Raw genomic sequence first — 16582 nt, 5'->3', positions numbered from 1 at the left:
TGCAACCTTAGGCGTTACTGTTTGACGTGAACTTGACTGATCGGTGAATGATCGATGACGTATGTTTGACTGATCGATGAGTGATCGGTGATCGGTGACCCATAGGATCCGTCAGATAAGTCAAATAACCTATGTGAGAGTTACCCTGGCAACTGTTACCGATCGATCAGTAAATTAAATTTATGCACGGATCGGACGGATACGTATATATTTAAAATTCTTATGTAAACCGAACTCGACAGTGTTTACAAACGATGAACGCGGACCTCTACGAAGACTCCTTAATTTACACGTTAATTTGTAATAAAATTAGTTGCAATAAAAAAGGGAAAATAGTATAATATAACAGAACAAGATGCTTAGAGCGTTAAATTGTTTGTCTTGATTAATAGTTTTGTATTAAATAGTGTTAACATCAGAGACATATAATACATAATTGTATTATACGACTCTGTTTACATAAACTTATTCCTACGAAAATGGTTATTATTGACGGACCATTATTGACCGCCATTGGATTTTTGAACTTTTTATAGTTTCGAATAGGTTGTTTTTTTCATGAAATTAAAAGAATGTCAAAGAAATAATATTAAAATTTTGTTCGCATTGTTTAGAATTACCAAAATTCTTCTTCTTTTTATCAAAAATGATACTATTTTATTTGAAATCAGTTATTTTAACCATCTTGAGACAAGTCTTCTAATCAGAATTGAGATATAATGAGAATTAGAATACTTAAACTTTTTTTTTTGTGGAATAAGAATGCAGTTATTGATTTATTTTAATATAAATTATTAACCATCATATGATTTGAGTACTTTTTGTACATCAAGATTGGCTGTTCTTCATAAAATATGCTTACTTTAAGGAAAAAGATACTAAATTTTTGTATGCGTTGCCTAAAATGCAAATATTTCTTCATTTTACTGAAAATTATTGACCGTCATTAAATGTTTGTACTTTTTATAGTTTAGAATAGTTTTCTTTCATTAAATTAAAAGAATATCAGAAAAAATCATACTAAAATTTTCTTCGCATTGTTTAAAATAACCAAAATTCTTCTTCTTTTTATCAGAAATGATACTATTTTAATTGAAATCAGTTATTTTTACCATCTTGAGACAAGTCTTCTAATCAGAATTGAGATATGATGAGAATCAAAATACTTAAACTTTTATTTTTGTGGAATAAGAATGCAGTTATTGATTTATTTTGATACAAATTATTAACCGTCATATGATTTGAGTACTTTTTGTACATTAAGATTGGCTGTTCTTCATAAAATATGCTTACTTTAAGGAAAAAGATACTAAATTTTTGTATGCGTTGACTAAAATGCAAATATTTCTTCATTTTACTGAAAATTATTGACCATCATTAAATTTTTGTACTTTTTATAGTTTAGAATAGTTTTTTTTCATAAAATTAAAAGAATATCAGAAAAAGCATACTAAAATTTTCTTCGCATGGTTTAAAATAACCAAAATTCTTCTTCTTTTTATCAAAAATGATACTATTTTATTTGAAATCAGTTATTTTTACCATCTTGAGATAAGTCTTCTTATCAGAATTGAGATATAATGAGAATCAAAATACTTAAACTTTTATTTTTGTGGAATAAGAATGCAGTTATTGATTTATTTTGATACAAATTATTAACCGTCATATGATTTGAGTACTTTTTGTACATCAAGATTGGCTGTTCTTCATAAAATATGCTTACTTTAAGGAAAAAGATACTAAATTTTTGTACGTGTTGCCTAAAATGCAAATATTTCTTCATTTTACTGAAAGTTATTGACCGCCATTAAATAGTTGTACTTTTTATAGATTAGAATAGTTTTTTTCATAAAATAAAAAGAATATCAGAAAGAGCATACTTAAATTTTCTTCGCATGGTTTAAAATAACCAAAATTCTTCTTCTTTTTATAAAAAATGATACTATTTTATTTGAAATCAGTTATTTTTACCACCTTGAGATAAGTTTCTTATCAGAATTGAGATATAATGAGAATCAAAATACTTAAACTTTTATTTTTGTGGAAAAAGAATGCAGTTATTGATTTATTTTGATACAAATTATTAACAATCATTTGATTTGAGTACTTTTTGTACATTAAGATTGGCTGTTCTTCATAAAATATGCTTACTTTAAGGAAAAAGATACTAAATTTTTGTACACGTTGCCTAAAATGCAAATATTTCTTCATTTTACTGAAAATTATTGACCATTAAATTTTTGTACTTTTTATAGATTAGAACAGTTTTTTTTCATAAAGTTAAAAGAATATCAGAAAAAGCATACTAAAATTTTCTTCGCATGGTTTAAAATAACCAAAATTCTTTTTCTTTTTATCAAAAATGATACTATTTTATTTGAAATCAGTTATTTTTACCATCTTGAGATAAGTCTTTTAATCAGAATTGAGATATAATGAGAATTAAAATACTTAAACTTTTATTTTTGTGGAATAAGAATGCCGTTATTGATTTATTTTGCTACAAATTATTAACCGTCATATGATTTATGTACTTTTTGAACATCAAGATTGGCTGTTCTTCATAAAATATGCTTATTTTAAGGGAAAAGATACTAAATTTTTGTATGCGTTGCCTAAAAGCAAATATTTCTTCATTTTACTGAAAATTATTGACCATTATTAAATTTTTGTACTTTTTATAGTTTAGAATAGTTTTTTTTTCATAAAATTAAAAGAATATCAGAAAAAGCATACTAAAATTTTCTTCGCATGGTTTAAAATAACCAAAATTCTTCTTCTTTTTATCAAAAATGATACTATTTTATTTGAAATCAGTTATTTTTACCATCTTGAGATAAGTCTTCTTATCAGAATTGAGATATAATGAGAATCAAAATACTTAAACTTTTATTTTTGTGGAAAAAGAATGCAGTTATTGATTTATTTTGATATAAATTATTAGCGTCATATGATTTGAGTACTTTTTGTACAACAAGATTGGCTGTTCTTCATAAAATATGCTTACTTTAAGGAAAAAGATACTAAATTTTTGTACACGTTGCCTAAAATGCAAATATTTCTTCATTTTACTGAAAATTATTGACCGCCATTAAATTGTTGTACTTTTTATAGATTAGAATAGTTTTTTTTCATAAAGTTAAAAGAATATCAGAAAAAGCAATTACTTTTACTATAAGTCTGACGGATTGCTGACGTGAGTTTGACGCGAACTTGACTGATCGGTGACTGATTGATGACCGCTGATTGATCGCTGAAATAGTAACGCCTAAGGTTGCAAGTACTGTACTTATGCAAATAAAATATGTTTAAACTAAATCGTGCAGTTTTAAAAATTCTTACAAATTGCATACGTTTAGAGTGTTTTGCTATATTTTTTGTTGTTGGCATATTAAAAATAATATTTATACAAATAATACAAAGGCGTTATTTTTAATCTATTTCTAATTCAATTTAGAAAAACAAATAAAGAATTAAATCCATTCTGAAATTCATCAATTGTCTTCATTACAACCATTACAACTCTGATATGTTAATTTTTATATATATCCATTGCTTATCATCGTTTCACACATAATTTATGTAATTCAACAGTTTTTAAAACATTCTATTCTAACATTTGCATTTAGAAGAACGTAGGTTTATGCTGATAAATCCCACTTTTTTAATAGTGAATAAAGCACAGAAATTTCTATTCACTAAAGTTGAATCCATTTGCATTTTTTGATATTTGGAAACTACATGTATAACAGTAATTCTAATTGGAGTAGATTCTGAATATAAAAAATAAATAGCATCACTTTTATTCCATTTCAGGAAACTTAATATAGAAAATATATACCATTAAAAATACCAAGCCCTATATTATTCATCTTGTTGTAGAACTATTCACAATTAGATGTGCTATCCAAAAAAAGACATTTCGCAAATAGGAAATAGATTTAAACATTCGTTACAAAATTACCTGCAAACGTAACAAATATGTTGTTAATCAAGAAATCAAGCATCTTGATAATGCCAGTTTCAGAGAATTTTTTGTTTGAATCAGAATGATTTCCTACAAAGAATGAAATATAACTAACTTAGACATGAAACCTGTATCTACGTAGGCCATTCTTTATTATAAAACGAAGCATTACTAACTTTTTTAATTTGTCTTTTAGTTTTGAAAGGGGAATACTTGTGTTTTAGTATAACTGTTAGTACAATTGCAAGATCAAAGAGTATTAGATTGTATTTACTCTAAAAGATCGTTGGAGGTTTTAGTATCTACATCTGATTCACGCCACCTTTAGAATATGTAGTTTAACAGTAACGTACTAGCCTGGCGTTGATTGCTGATAAAATTGATGTTAACAATTTAAAAGAAGGTTTCATTGACCACTTGGAAGACCCAGCAATATAGCGTTGTTTGTAAAGAAATTTATATAGTTAAGGTTTTTAATACAGTGAAGAAGATCTAGTTTTTAGCTCACCTGGCCTAAAAGGCCAAGTGAGCTTTTCTCATCACTTGGCGTCCGGCGTCCGGCGTCCGTCGTCCGGCGTCCGTCGTCCGGCGTCCGTCGTCGTCGTCCGTCGTCGTCGTTAACTTTTACAAAAATCTTCTCCTCTGAAACTACTGGGCCAAATTAAACCAAACTTGGCCACAATCATCATTGTTTAAAAAATGTGTCCGGTGACCCGGCCAACCATCCAAGATGGCCGCCATGGCTAAAAATAGAACATAGGGGTAAAATGCAGTTTTTGGCTTATAACTCAAAAACCAAAGCATTTAGAGCAAATCTGACATGGGGTAGAATTGTTAAACAGGTGAAGATCTATCTGCCCTGAAATTTTCAGATGAATCGGATAACCCGTTGTTGGGTTGCTGCCCCTGAATTAGTAATTTTAAGGAAATTTTGCTGTTTTTGGTTATTATCTTGAATATTATTATAGATAGAGATAAACAGTAAACATCAATAATGTTCAGCAAAGTAAGATTTACAAATAAGTCAACATGACTGAAATGGTCAGTTGACCCCTTTAGGAGTTATTGCCCTTTATAGTCAATTTTTAACCATTTTTCGTAAATCTTAGTAATATTTTACAAAAAATCTTCTCCTCTGAAACTACTGGGCCAAATTAATCCAAACTTGGCCACAATCATCTTTTGGGTTAGTAGTTTGAAAATTGTGTCCGGTGACCCGGTCATCAAACCAAGATGGCTGCCATGGCTAAAAATAGAACATGGGGTAAAATGCAGTTTTTGGCTTATAACTCAAAACCCAAAGCATTTAGAGCAAATCTGACATGGGGTAAAATTGTTTATCAGTTCAAGATCTATCTGCCCTGAAATTTTCAGATGAATCGGACAACCCGTTGTTGGGTTGCTGGCCCTGAATTAGTAATTTTAAGGAAATTTTGCTCTTTTTGGTTATTATCTTGAATATTATTATAGATAGAGATAAACTATAAACAGCAATAATGTTCACCAAAGTAAGATTTACAAATAAGTCAACATGACTGAAATGGTCAGTTGACCCCTTTAGGAGTTATTGCCCTTTATAGTCAATTTTTAACCATTTTTCGTAAATCTTAGTAATCTTTTACAAAAATCTTTTCCTCTGAAACTACTGGGCCAAATTAATCCAAACTTGGCCACAATCATCTTTTGGGTTAGTAGTTTGAAAAATGTGTCCGGTGACCCAGCCATCCAACCAAGATGGGCTTATAACTCAAAACCCAAAGCATTTAGAGCAAATCTGACATGGAGTAAAATTGTTTATCAGGTCAACATTTATCTGCTCTGAAATTTTTAGATGAATCGGACAACCCGTTGTTGGGTTGCTGACCCTAAATTGTTAGTTTTAAGGAAATTTTGCTGTTTTTGGTCATTATCTTGAATATTATTATTGATAGAGATAAACTGTAAACAACAATAATGTTCAGCAAAGTAAGATTTACAAATAAGTCAACATGACCGAAATGGTCAATTGACCCCCTTAGGAGTTATTATTCTTAATAGTCAATTTTTAACAATTTTCATAAAATTTGTAAATTTTTACTAACATTTTCCACTGAAACTAATGGGCCAAGTTCATTATAGATAGAGATAATTTTAAGCAGCAAGAATGTTCAGTAAAGTAAGATGTACAAACACATTACCACCACCAAAACACAATTTTGTCATGAATCCATCTGCTTCCTTTAATATTCACATAGACCAAGGTGAGCGACACAGGCTCTTTAGAGCCTCTAGTTTGGGTTTTTTTTATCTTTGGTTATAATCTGAAGAAACAAAAAAAAGATCTAAAGTGTCGTTGGAGTATATGTTGAGTTTCCAAATGAATTTTCAATACCTAATGATTTATCAAGCACTTTATGTAATGTGATTTATACACCAACACGATGTTGTTTCGGGTTTTATCTGCGGGGACAACAACATATTGAGTAAATGGTGAAACTGTTATTCTTATATTTGTATAGAAGCAATATTTTACTGGTTCAAAAGATGCATGCTAACAAGATCAAGTTAGACACTGGCCAAGTCGTATTTTGTTTTCAAAGTTGTTTTCTACATCTGTTAGTTTATTTGTTTTCAAACTTGTAAAGATAAACAAAATAAGAATGATTTTTTAAGATTTTTATTAATTCTGTTGATTGGTCTTTGTCACAACTGCTTAAATTTACCTGATAGAAAACTATTGTTAGAGTTATAAATTGCAAAAAACACATTCAACAAGTGCACACAAAGATACATAGTGTTTGCTTTGAAAACATATTAAATTTTCCCATTGAAGTATAACGACTGTCATTTATTTCAAATACATTTTCAGAATGATTTCCATATGGACGATTGGCCTTGGAAACGTTCATTAATCATAAATTCCAATCGTCTAGAAAGGTTAACAATAATTTAATGTAATAGGTAATTGGATAATAACATGCATAATGGGATGATTAATTTATTTTTTTTCAACTTTTGTAAGATAACAATATTTGAAATTTCAGATATATATCTATAATACTAAAATAACGAGGTCCAATTTGTCAGCCGTCATGGGGTAAACACGACAAATTAAAGAATTCAACTTTATATATAGCTTATATAGGACAATGGTGTTGATTAAAACTTACACCACTCCAGGCCCTTTTGTTTTCCACATAATTAATATTGCCAATAATTAACAAGTTCCGGGACAAATCCGATACCGATACCAATAGTTTATTCACCTGTTACCTTTTTCCTTATCTGTACGTTCCGCATCTGACATGCGCACCACCAAACGATGTATTTAGGATTTTGCTATATACACGGATCATAATCACCGGGTTGGCATTACTAAATTCAATCATTGTCACATTGTTACCTTTTGAAGTATTTTAATCGGTATGACTTTCTAAGATGACAATACGAATACTAAAAATCTGGACTTAAAATAAGGTGTGTCTGTACAGTTTTCAATTTTTTAGCCGGCATGACGTAAAATAGCGAATCAAAGAATTCATTTTATTTATAACTAATATAGGACAATGCTGTTGATTAAAAAATACTCCATTGCAGGCCCTTTTATTTTTCAAATAATTAATATTACCAATAGTTGATTAGTTCCAAGTCGACGGGTTCAAACAGAAAGTTTTTGAAAGCAGAGAAAACTGTGCATCTTATAATCGGCATGACTTTATCAGATGACAATACCAATACTAAAATAAGGCTTACGCATAGTTATATACTTTAATTTAGCCACGGACCCGCGATATCACGGGTGTGTTCTAGTTTAATGTAAAATTGTAAATTGTTCTCACTTCCACTGGACGCTTTACCTGGAATTTTTTCTTTAAAAAATCCTTCTGGCAAGTAAGTGTAAAGTGTGCATTATCATTTATTATTACAATTTTTCTATAGCGCTAAATCTAAAACAATATTACTCTATATTAAGTCTAAAATAAGATTGCTATTACAAATTATCAAATATAAGTTAAAAATTTGGAAACGTATTCAAAAGATGAAAAAAGGAATATTACCATGTAAAAAATATAATTACTGAAATGAAAAATATGTGTGCTACTAAAAAAAAACAAAACAAAAAACATACAGTGTTCATGTTATAAATGAAACATCTCTCCAGTTAAAAGAAAGGTTCGAAAAATCAAAAGCAGGCTAACGTCTATGGCACAATGTATCACAGAAACGAATTTAAGGGATTAAAAATGCTTGTCGAAAAAAGTGCATAAATCTGTCGAAAATATTTAAATGCTTAATTGTGGAACTTCTACAATGTTATACATTACATTTTGTTAAGATACATAGATAAATTTTGTAGTAGTTCATTATTAATATAAAATTTAATCTCATACACAAGTCATATTTATATTTAATGAAGGTAAATCATTTATAAAGAGATAAGTTTGTCCAACAAAGATAATGGGCAGTTTTTGAAATGTCAGAAATAGTTTGTAAACATTCAATTCGGGTCAATCTTACTTAAAAGATTACTTGAATATTCGATTTTCGAATGTAAGCTTCTTTTTTTATATATGTAAGTATACATTTTTATGTTTTTTTACTTTAATTGATAATTTTGAGAATTTATAATACAATATATAATGGACGTTAAGCAAACAGCAATCAAATATTAGGATTTACTCAAGGCAAACAAATACAACAGCAATACCGATCTCCAAGGTAAATTAAAAAAATGTAAGTTAAAAAAAAATAAATCTGAGTTATCAACCGATGAAAACAGTTCACAGTTGCTGAATAACTTTTGTATTCAATTCTGATTTCAATATAATTCTTTTAACTTCAGTTGGTTTGTTTCTATTCATTTGTGTTATATCTCTTTCGTAATACGTAAAATCAATACAATTAACTAATGGAATCTTGACAAAGACTTTCAAAACATTGTAATAAGTGCGAACAATATTCTAGCTTAGTAAGTTCACGCAGTTTCCGTTATAACATAGTCAAACGTATATTTCATTAATTTGATTTAAAAAGATGAAAATTTTGTAAAAATGCATTTCTAAAGGTAATATATTTTAAAGCAAAAAATTTGAATCTCTTTCCAGCCTCTAAAATGTAGGATATGGCCAACAAATAGAAGAAAATTTGAAATCGTTAATTGAAATTTAAAATGAATTTAAAATGCAAGCTCCACCCTACAATTGTAATGTTTCTGCAATTTTACAATTATTATTATTTATTACTGGTTGATGAGATACAAGTTGACAAAATATCTCTTTATATGAGAATTATTGATTATTAGTCTAAACATGATCTAACACATGCAAAAAACGTTGTTTGTGATTCAATACTTGAACGGTACTTTTTTCATGATCTGTTCAATTGTTTATATTTCCAAGTTAGGTTTCATCATCATTTTTGTCTTTCTCAGTCCTTTTTTGCCTCCAAAAGTTAACCAGTAGTTGCTGTCTTCACAAACGTCCTCTTTGTAAATTCCGTTGATATTGGAATATGTACAGGTTGCATGCCACCACCCGCTCTTCTTTACAATACCACAATTATAATCGTGAATATCGTTGTCCTTATCATGTGTGGTAAATTTCATCCCGTTCAGTGAATTATTAAAATGATCTCTCATTGAATCACCTGTAAAACAATTAAACAAAATGACGGAAAAATTCTTTTGTGGTGGCCTTCGGCTGTTATCTGCTCTTTGTTTGGAATGTTGTCTCTTTGACATATTTCTCATTCCTATTCAAAATTTTAGTTGAGAATATGACTTATAACTGATTTTTTTTTCAACTAAGTGGCGAATAAACAAACGATTGGAAGATTGCTTTTATTATTATTAAGGTAGATAGGTTGTCTTCCTCCATCTTGGATTTTGAAATACCAGAAAACATTGGTCTAGATCTTTGATAGAATGTGCAAATTTGGAGAGAAGTAGGTAATTCATGTGTAAGAAATTTCATTTCAATATAGAAAATGAGATGTTTTATAATATTTATGGTTGTATTTTACAAAAAATACAGAAACTTTTGTTTGATTCATTTTTTTTCAAACTTTGTCACATCAGAGGAGGCAACAAAAATGTAAGGGCATATAATTCAGATAAAGGTTCTTTTACAATAGATTGTGTTACAAATTTCTTTATTTTATTATGCAGCAAGAAAACGGGTCCAGTGAAAAGCATACTATTAAAGCTATCTTCTCATATTTTATCTCAAAATTCTATTGTGCAGTTTTCGTCTTATGACATTGGGGTTTCCATGCATAATCTATACATAATCTGTCAATTCTGAACAACCTGTAGCATGAAAATAAGCCCTGTGACCCATTCTTTTTATTATTATTTTTTTAAAAAGCATGAATTAAACTACATTTTGGCAAATAATTTAAAAATTCTATGGATTATAATTTAGACACCCCATCTACCTTAACGCAGACAAACGATCAATTGATTGCTTGTCATATGCATTCATTGAATACTGAGTAATTCGCTCCCTGAGCTTTTAAGCGACTGTTATAATTGAAATTTGATAAGTAACGAAACTGGAAAAAAATGATAGGTCAGTGACCTTGTTTTGGGATATTATCAATTGTAACTTTGGCAGGAAATCATTCTCGCTAGTGTTTTATGATTTATTTTTGGCATGTTTTTCATTTAAAAAGTACGAAAAAGTAACAAGAATTTCTTAAGATTTTCAATTAGTGCTGTTTAAACCATCAATATGCAATGAAACTATAGTGTATTGTGAAATGAGGAATGGCGTATTGTTTAATGGTGTAATTGTAAATGGTTTGTTCATGGAATAATGCATATTGTAATAAGAAATGGGGTTTTCATCTACACGCGCCATGTACTACATTCATGATGTTCATTATCGCTAGTAGGACTATTTATTATCTTAATAGTCCTTCTTATAATTTCAGTAGTGCTAAGTTTCACCTTGTAAAGGTTACATATAAATGTTACATACGTAGTGCTTTGTGAAATATAAATAGGACTATTTATAATTTTTGTAGGGCTGTGTAAGAAGAACGACAATGCATAGCCTAAGTAGGGCTAAGCATAATTTTATTAGGAAAATACCTAATCTTAGTATAGTTATGCAGAACCTAAATAGTGATATTTATAACCTTAGTCATGTTAGTATGGTTATATGCATCATGAACTTTTGTATGATATGTATAATCTTAGTAGGAATTAGGAATATCGTTCATGGGGAACATGATCGTTTTTAAGGGTCAAAACTAGTACCTGCTGTTCCGTGATATTCAGAAATGTTCAGTAGGTAGTTGGATCCGTCGTCACCAACGTTGAAAGTGTCGTAGATAGCATACGTCACATTTCCGGAATAATCCTCAAGGTCAAATCGAACTTTGTAGGAATTTTTCTGAGTAATAATGTGAAGATTATCATTTCCTGAAAAAAAATAAAACAAATAATGATGATATTGTTAACACCGTTTTCGTTAACATTTGTTATAGTAGCTCGTGTTATTTTGTTATTATGTTAGGAGACAATTTTTTTGCAATATTACGAATAAGGTGACAGTGAGTGTTTTTAAAACAGTGTATTATATGCAATTGATGCTTACTTGATATTTTAACATACTGTTCGCATCCGTCACGAATAAATGAAAATAACTTACAAACTCAACCATTGATAAAAAGTCGAGAAGTGTTCAACAATGGACAATGATATACAAAATGCATCTAGCTCAAATTGACCCAAATTCTATGAAATGAAAGAACAATCTTCAAAGACACGATTGAATGTTTCCCAATAACACCAACTTATTTCATGTTCAAATATCTATATTTCAGTTTCACACGTATGACAAAAAGACGATCTTGGAGTTCGTTCAATTGTATACTTTTGGAAAAAAGGGTCCTTTCTTCTTTCTTACAGTATGAGCATTCCGCAACTCACTGGACTAGCTAGTGTCTGCAGTGAAGTTTTAGATTTTAGTGAGAGTAACAATGGAATGACTGGTAAATTGTTAAGGCAATGATTTCGGTACTACAATTACTAAATTCTTTCATAGACATAACTATTTTGTTTTTGAATGTGATTCTACCTGCAAAACCCGTATAAAAATGTAGTTGAAGGGACAGTGCATTCTTTTTAACGTTGATGGGTTCAAACCATCCTTGTAAACCTACTGACCCTTTGATTTTACTTAGGTTTACAGTTTACTATTTTACGCGTGTATCTTTTTTGCGCCTTACTGGACATGGATATGTTATAATGCAATCGGGGCATGATATTCTAAAGACACATAATCGAATTTGTATACGTATCAATGGTTGAACGTTAAAAATGACTACATCAATTTTTTGTTAGTTATTTTCGAATAGATGGTTATGTGGACGTATCAACTATTTCAAAACTCAATCCTGTTGAATCTTTGGTTTTCAAGATGTTCATTATAAATAATCATATAAGCATATCTACCAAGCCAATGTTCTCCTGCGATTTCACCAAATCCAGTTTTGTAATCACTCCAATCTCTCGAGAAGTTTACTGCTCCGTCAAATCGGGTTTGAATGACCTACAAAAGGTGAGATGACTTGTGAATGATAAGAACATTATCCATGAAAATATAAGAACTGGAACAATTCGTTGAATTAGATAGATTATAAATTACACAATTACGTTAACGTTGACATCGCTCCTGAAGTAATTTTGTAGCTACAGATATTCAATTCAACTGCAGATTTTGGCGGATGTTGAATTCAATAGTCAAAATGAATTGATTTTTGATGTTTTAAGCTATATACCGTCTTTTAATCGAACTTGCTGAAATATTTTTCCGTTTATTATCTTCGCTAAAACTCAACAAGGACTAAACTAGTCATAAGCAACACTAAGGGTGCCACATATGAAGCAGGATCTGCTTATCTTCTCGGAGCACCTGAGATCAACAGCGGGTTTTGGTGGGGTTGGTGTTGCTCAGTCTTAATATTTGTATACTGTATTTTGTCTACTGTATTGTTCATCTGTTTGTATCTTTCATTTTAAGCCATGACGATGTCAATCTATTTTCAACTCATGATATTGGATGTCTCCCTGGTATCTTTCGCCCATATTTCAATCATATATTTGTTATGATAAATTTAAATAAATTTTCAACTGAAAAATTTGGCTTACTGTCCAACCTCCATTATCAGTCTCCATGTCACAGAACACAGTCAGATTAACACTGTTTTGTAGTCGTATGATATATACTCCACTGCACGTTCCCAATGAAAGATCACTGCAATCCTTCGGTGTAGGGGTGACAACCCTTTCTGAAATAAGAAAATAGACGAGTCGGCTTAACTCGGGTTATTCCGCTGCTCTCAAATTATTTGAGATGGAGGTACGTAATTGACCGAGTTGTAGCAAAGGAAGATGGTCATTATATCACTGTTGACAGAAACAGAATTAAAATAGATATATGTCTCTCAATTTTATTTATTTATTTAACATACCTATCAACTTAACCATTTGAATAAATGTATGAGTTATGTACCTACCTACTCAAATGTCAAATTTCATAAATATACCTCTCATCAGTGGTGTTCAAAACAAAATAAAGTAAATTTGAGACAATTAAGGATATTTTTTTTTATTTTTTGTGTGCAGGCACGATACATGTAATTTAATACCATTATACCCACGAATGAATTGTTTGACTTAGAAGGGAAAAATAAGTCAGCATTAACATAAGAATTAGGAATTTCCCTTTTATAAGAATATGACATGAAGTAAGCATTTGTTTTTTTTTGTTTTAGTAATCCGGATGGAATAGTGTAAAGACATTGAAGACTCTATAAATCCAAAGTTTCTAAAACTTATGTTGAAGACAAACAATGGGCCAATATGTATTTCTTTTTATAATAATCAGGTATTGGTGTTTATGTAAGTTAATTTTATGTAAAATGAAGGAACTGTAGTTGAAAATTGCAAAATGTGCTTTCGGCATCATCATATAAGGTTTGGTAATTTCTGTTTTATCAAAATGTTATGTTATCGCCTTATACTTTAGATCGTTTTGTATATAGAAATGCATAGTTTAACACAATTTGAAGGCTTTTTCAGTTTACGGTTTCTACAATGTCTTAATATTTATTTCAACAACTGTAAAACAAAAAATGCAAATATGTCTTCTTTTTTATATTATACATCTATTGCTTATAAACTAAATTCTTTTTACATTTTATAATGAAATATCTGACATTAAATGGAAGGAATTTGATGTCAAAATGTATAAAAATGTTGTTAGCTTCAACAGAATGTACCTATACTTTCCTTCTTTCTAGAATATCATATAACGACAATAAAATAATATTTCAGGATGAAAAGTTTTTCACAATGGTTACATATATTATGTCGATAGCAATACAAAGTGCAATTGTATATATTATATGATAAAAACGTGCACTGAATGTACACTGGTTGCTCTTTATATACATAAGGATGAATTGTCTGACATAACAAGGAAGGAATTGTTTAGATGGACATTCTTTACTATTAAAAAAGCAATATCTCTGATCTGATCTGCAGGTACGTAAAGGTTAATAGAATTGCCATTATACGTCGTTTACAAAGTCTGTCTACAAAACAATCGAAATGCAGTAAACCATGCATCATGTGCACTGCAGCGTATATTTTCGATGGAGGGTATTGTCTGAAAACAAATCTCTCATAAATCATTTTATGTTTTCTGTCTTGTTTCAAGTCATGAAGCATCGCCTAGTTAAATCTTCCGTCACGATTTGTGTGTAGATCATATAAAACTACTTTTCTCAGTATTTCATTATTGATTATCCAATAATTTCATTATTGTTTTTTTAAAGCTAATTTATTAATATACGGTAACCATTTGCAACATATGGATAAGTCATTGGAAATAAAGAGAATGAAACTGTTTAAATTTGAATATATCGTTAGAATTTGATCGAAAGACTTCAAAAAAGTTTATTTTTCATATAATTGATAACTGAAATAGTAAACGCGCGTTTTCTAAGTGCACGTACATGTACAGATGTAAAATCTCATGTAAATGCACGTTAACTTCAAACTAACCGAACGCGTTTACTTTAAAAGTAGACATCACAACTTCAATTTTGACCGCGTTATAGTATATATAGTCAACGCACTTGTCTTTTCCTTACCGACCTCTTCTTATTTTCATATGAGTCGGAGTTCCACCAGACACTTGTCAGAAACAAGATTATCAAAGATTAGTTCACATTCAGATATATTGATGATATTCTTTCTATTAATGATCAAAACTTTTCTGATTGAAATCCATAAATATATCCTCCAAAACTAGAAAGTAAAGAAACAACACACACGGCTTCCTCTGTCTCATTTTCAAACTTACATCATAAATGTCACCAGTATCTGAGCAGAAGGTTGAAAAACCAGAGGTATGTCAAAGAACGTTTCGTTTTTTATCTAAAAATAATTCACCAGAAGAGACCAAGACCTTGTTGATAAACATTATGAATTAAAATAACAAATGACACACGGAGATCTTAAAAGATAGATTCTAGGTAATGACGTTGTTTATCATATTAACAACGTGTTATAAATATCATAGTATTCTTTTATTTGTGTTCGTAAATTTTTATCCTTTCTCGTCTTTCGGATTCGCCATCAATGGCGGATCCAGAAATTATCATAAGTGGGGACCCACTGACTGCTTAAGAGGGGGCCTGCTCCGGTTACGCTTCAAAGATTCCCTATATAAGAAACCAAATCTTTTCCCAGAAAGGGGGGGGGGGTCCCCCTGCCCCCCTAAATCCGCCTCTGGCTATTGTGCTGAGTCTATATGCCTTTGCGTTTTTTTTTTGCATATGTTTTTGTTTTATATTGATTAAGCTTATAACACAATATTGAATTCTGTACCCCTATTTTTTACAATTTTACGTGATATGTCTGTTTTTTGTTGTTGCTTATACAGCGTTATCAATATAATTGATTATTATGCAACTATAAAACATTTTTGAAGTTTAGCTAGACGTTAAACCAGGTTTAATCCACCATTTTCTACATAAGGAAATGCCTGTACCAATGCAGGAATACAGTCGTTTTCCATTTGTTTCATATGTTTAGCTCTGAATTTCTTTTTGTATATCGTCATACAAATTCGATTTGGAATTTTTTGATAAAAAGTCAGATCACAAAAATACTGAACTTACAGGAAAATCAATTCGGAGTCCATAATCACATAGCAAAATCAAATAACAAAACGCATCAAAAACGAATGGACAAAATTTGTCATATTCCTGACTTGGTACAGGCATTTTCAAATGTAGAAAATGGTTGATTAAACCTGGTTTTATATCGCTAACCCTCTCACTTTGATGACAGTTTCGTCAAATTCCGTTATATTTGATGCGTAAACTAAACAGACACAATAAATAAAATAGTCAAAATTTGGGTACATTTAACTATGCCCGTGTCTGTTGTGACGTTTTTGATTTTAACGAACGCAATCTATGTATTACTGGTGAATTATTTAGCAAGGGATATCGTTACCACAAATTACTTAAAACCTGTACTTAATTTTTCCATAAATATAAAGATTTTGTTTTGAAGTTTAGAAAACTTATTTCAAACGGGATAGCACATCCTCA

At 30.0% G+C, this 16582-nt stretch overlaps 2 protein-coding genes across 21 annotated transcripts in view; one reads left to right on the top strand and one right to left on the bottom strand.

Annotated features, from left to right (window-relative positions):
* The window catches only part of LOC143044369 (uncharacterized), a 165691-nt gene that overhangs the window by 82873 nt on the left and 66236 nt on the right, over positions 1-16582 (top strand). The gene's annotated exons all lie outside the window — the stretch shown is intronic.
* On the bottom strand, positions 11188-13235 carry LOC143046424 (fibrinogen-like protein A). The gene is made up of 3 exons (XM_076219588.1): positions 13104-13235; positions 12408-12504; positions 11188-11372 (listed from the first exon to the last, which is right to left on the bottom strand). Exons 1-3 carry the CDS (start codon positions 13128-13130, stop codon positions 11188-11190), a joined length of 309 nt encoding a protein of 102 aa, XP_076075703.1. The 5' UTR covers positions 13131-13235.

This window comes from Mytilus galloprovincialis, chromosome 9 (genome assembly GCF_965363235.1).
Source record: "Mytilus galloprovincialis chromosome 9, xbMytGall1.hap1.1, whole genome shotgun sequence".
Classification (NCBI taxonomy): Eukaryota; Metazoa; Mollusca; class Bivalvia; order Mytilida; family Mytilidae; genus Mytilus; species Mytilus galloprovincialis.
This window is presented reverse-complemented; position numbering and strand designations above follow the sequence as displayed.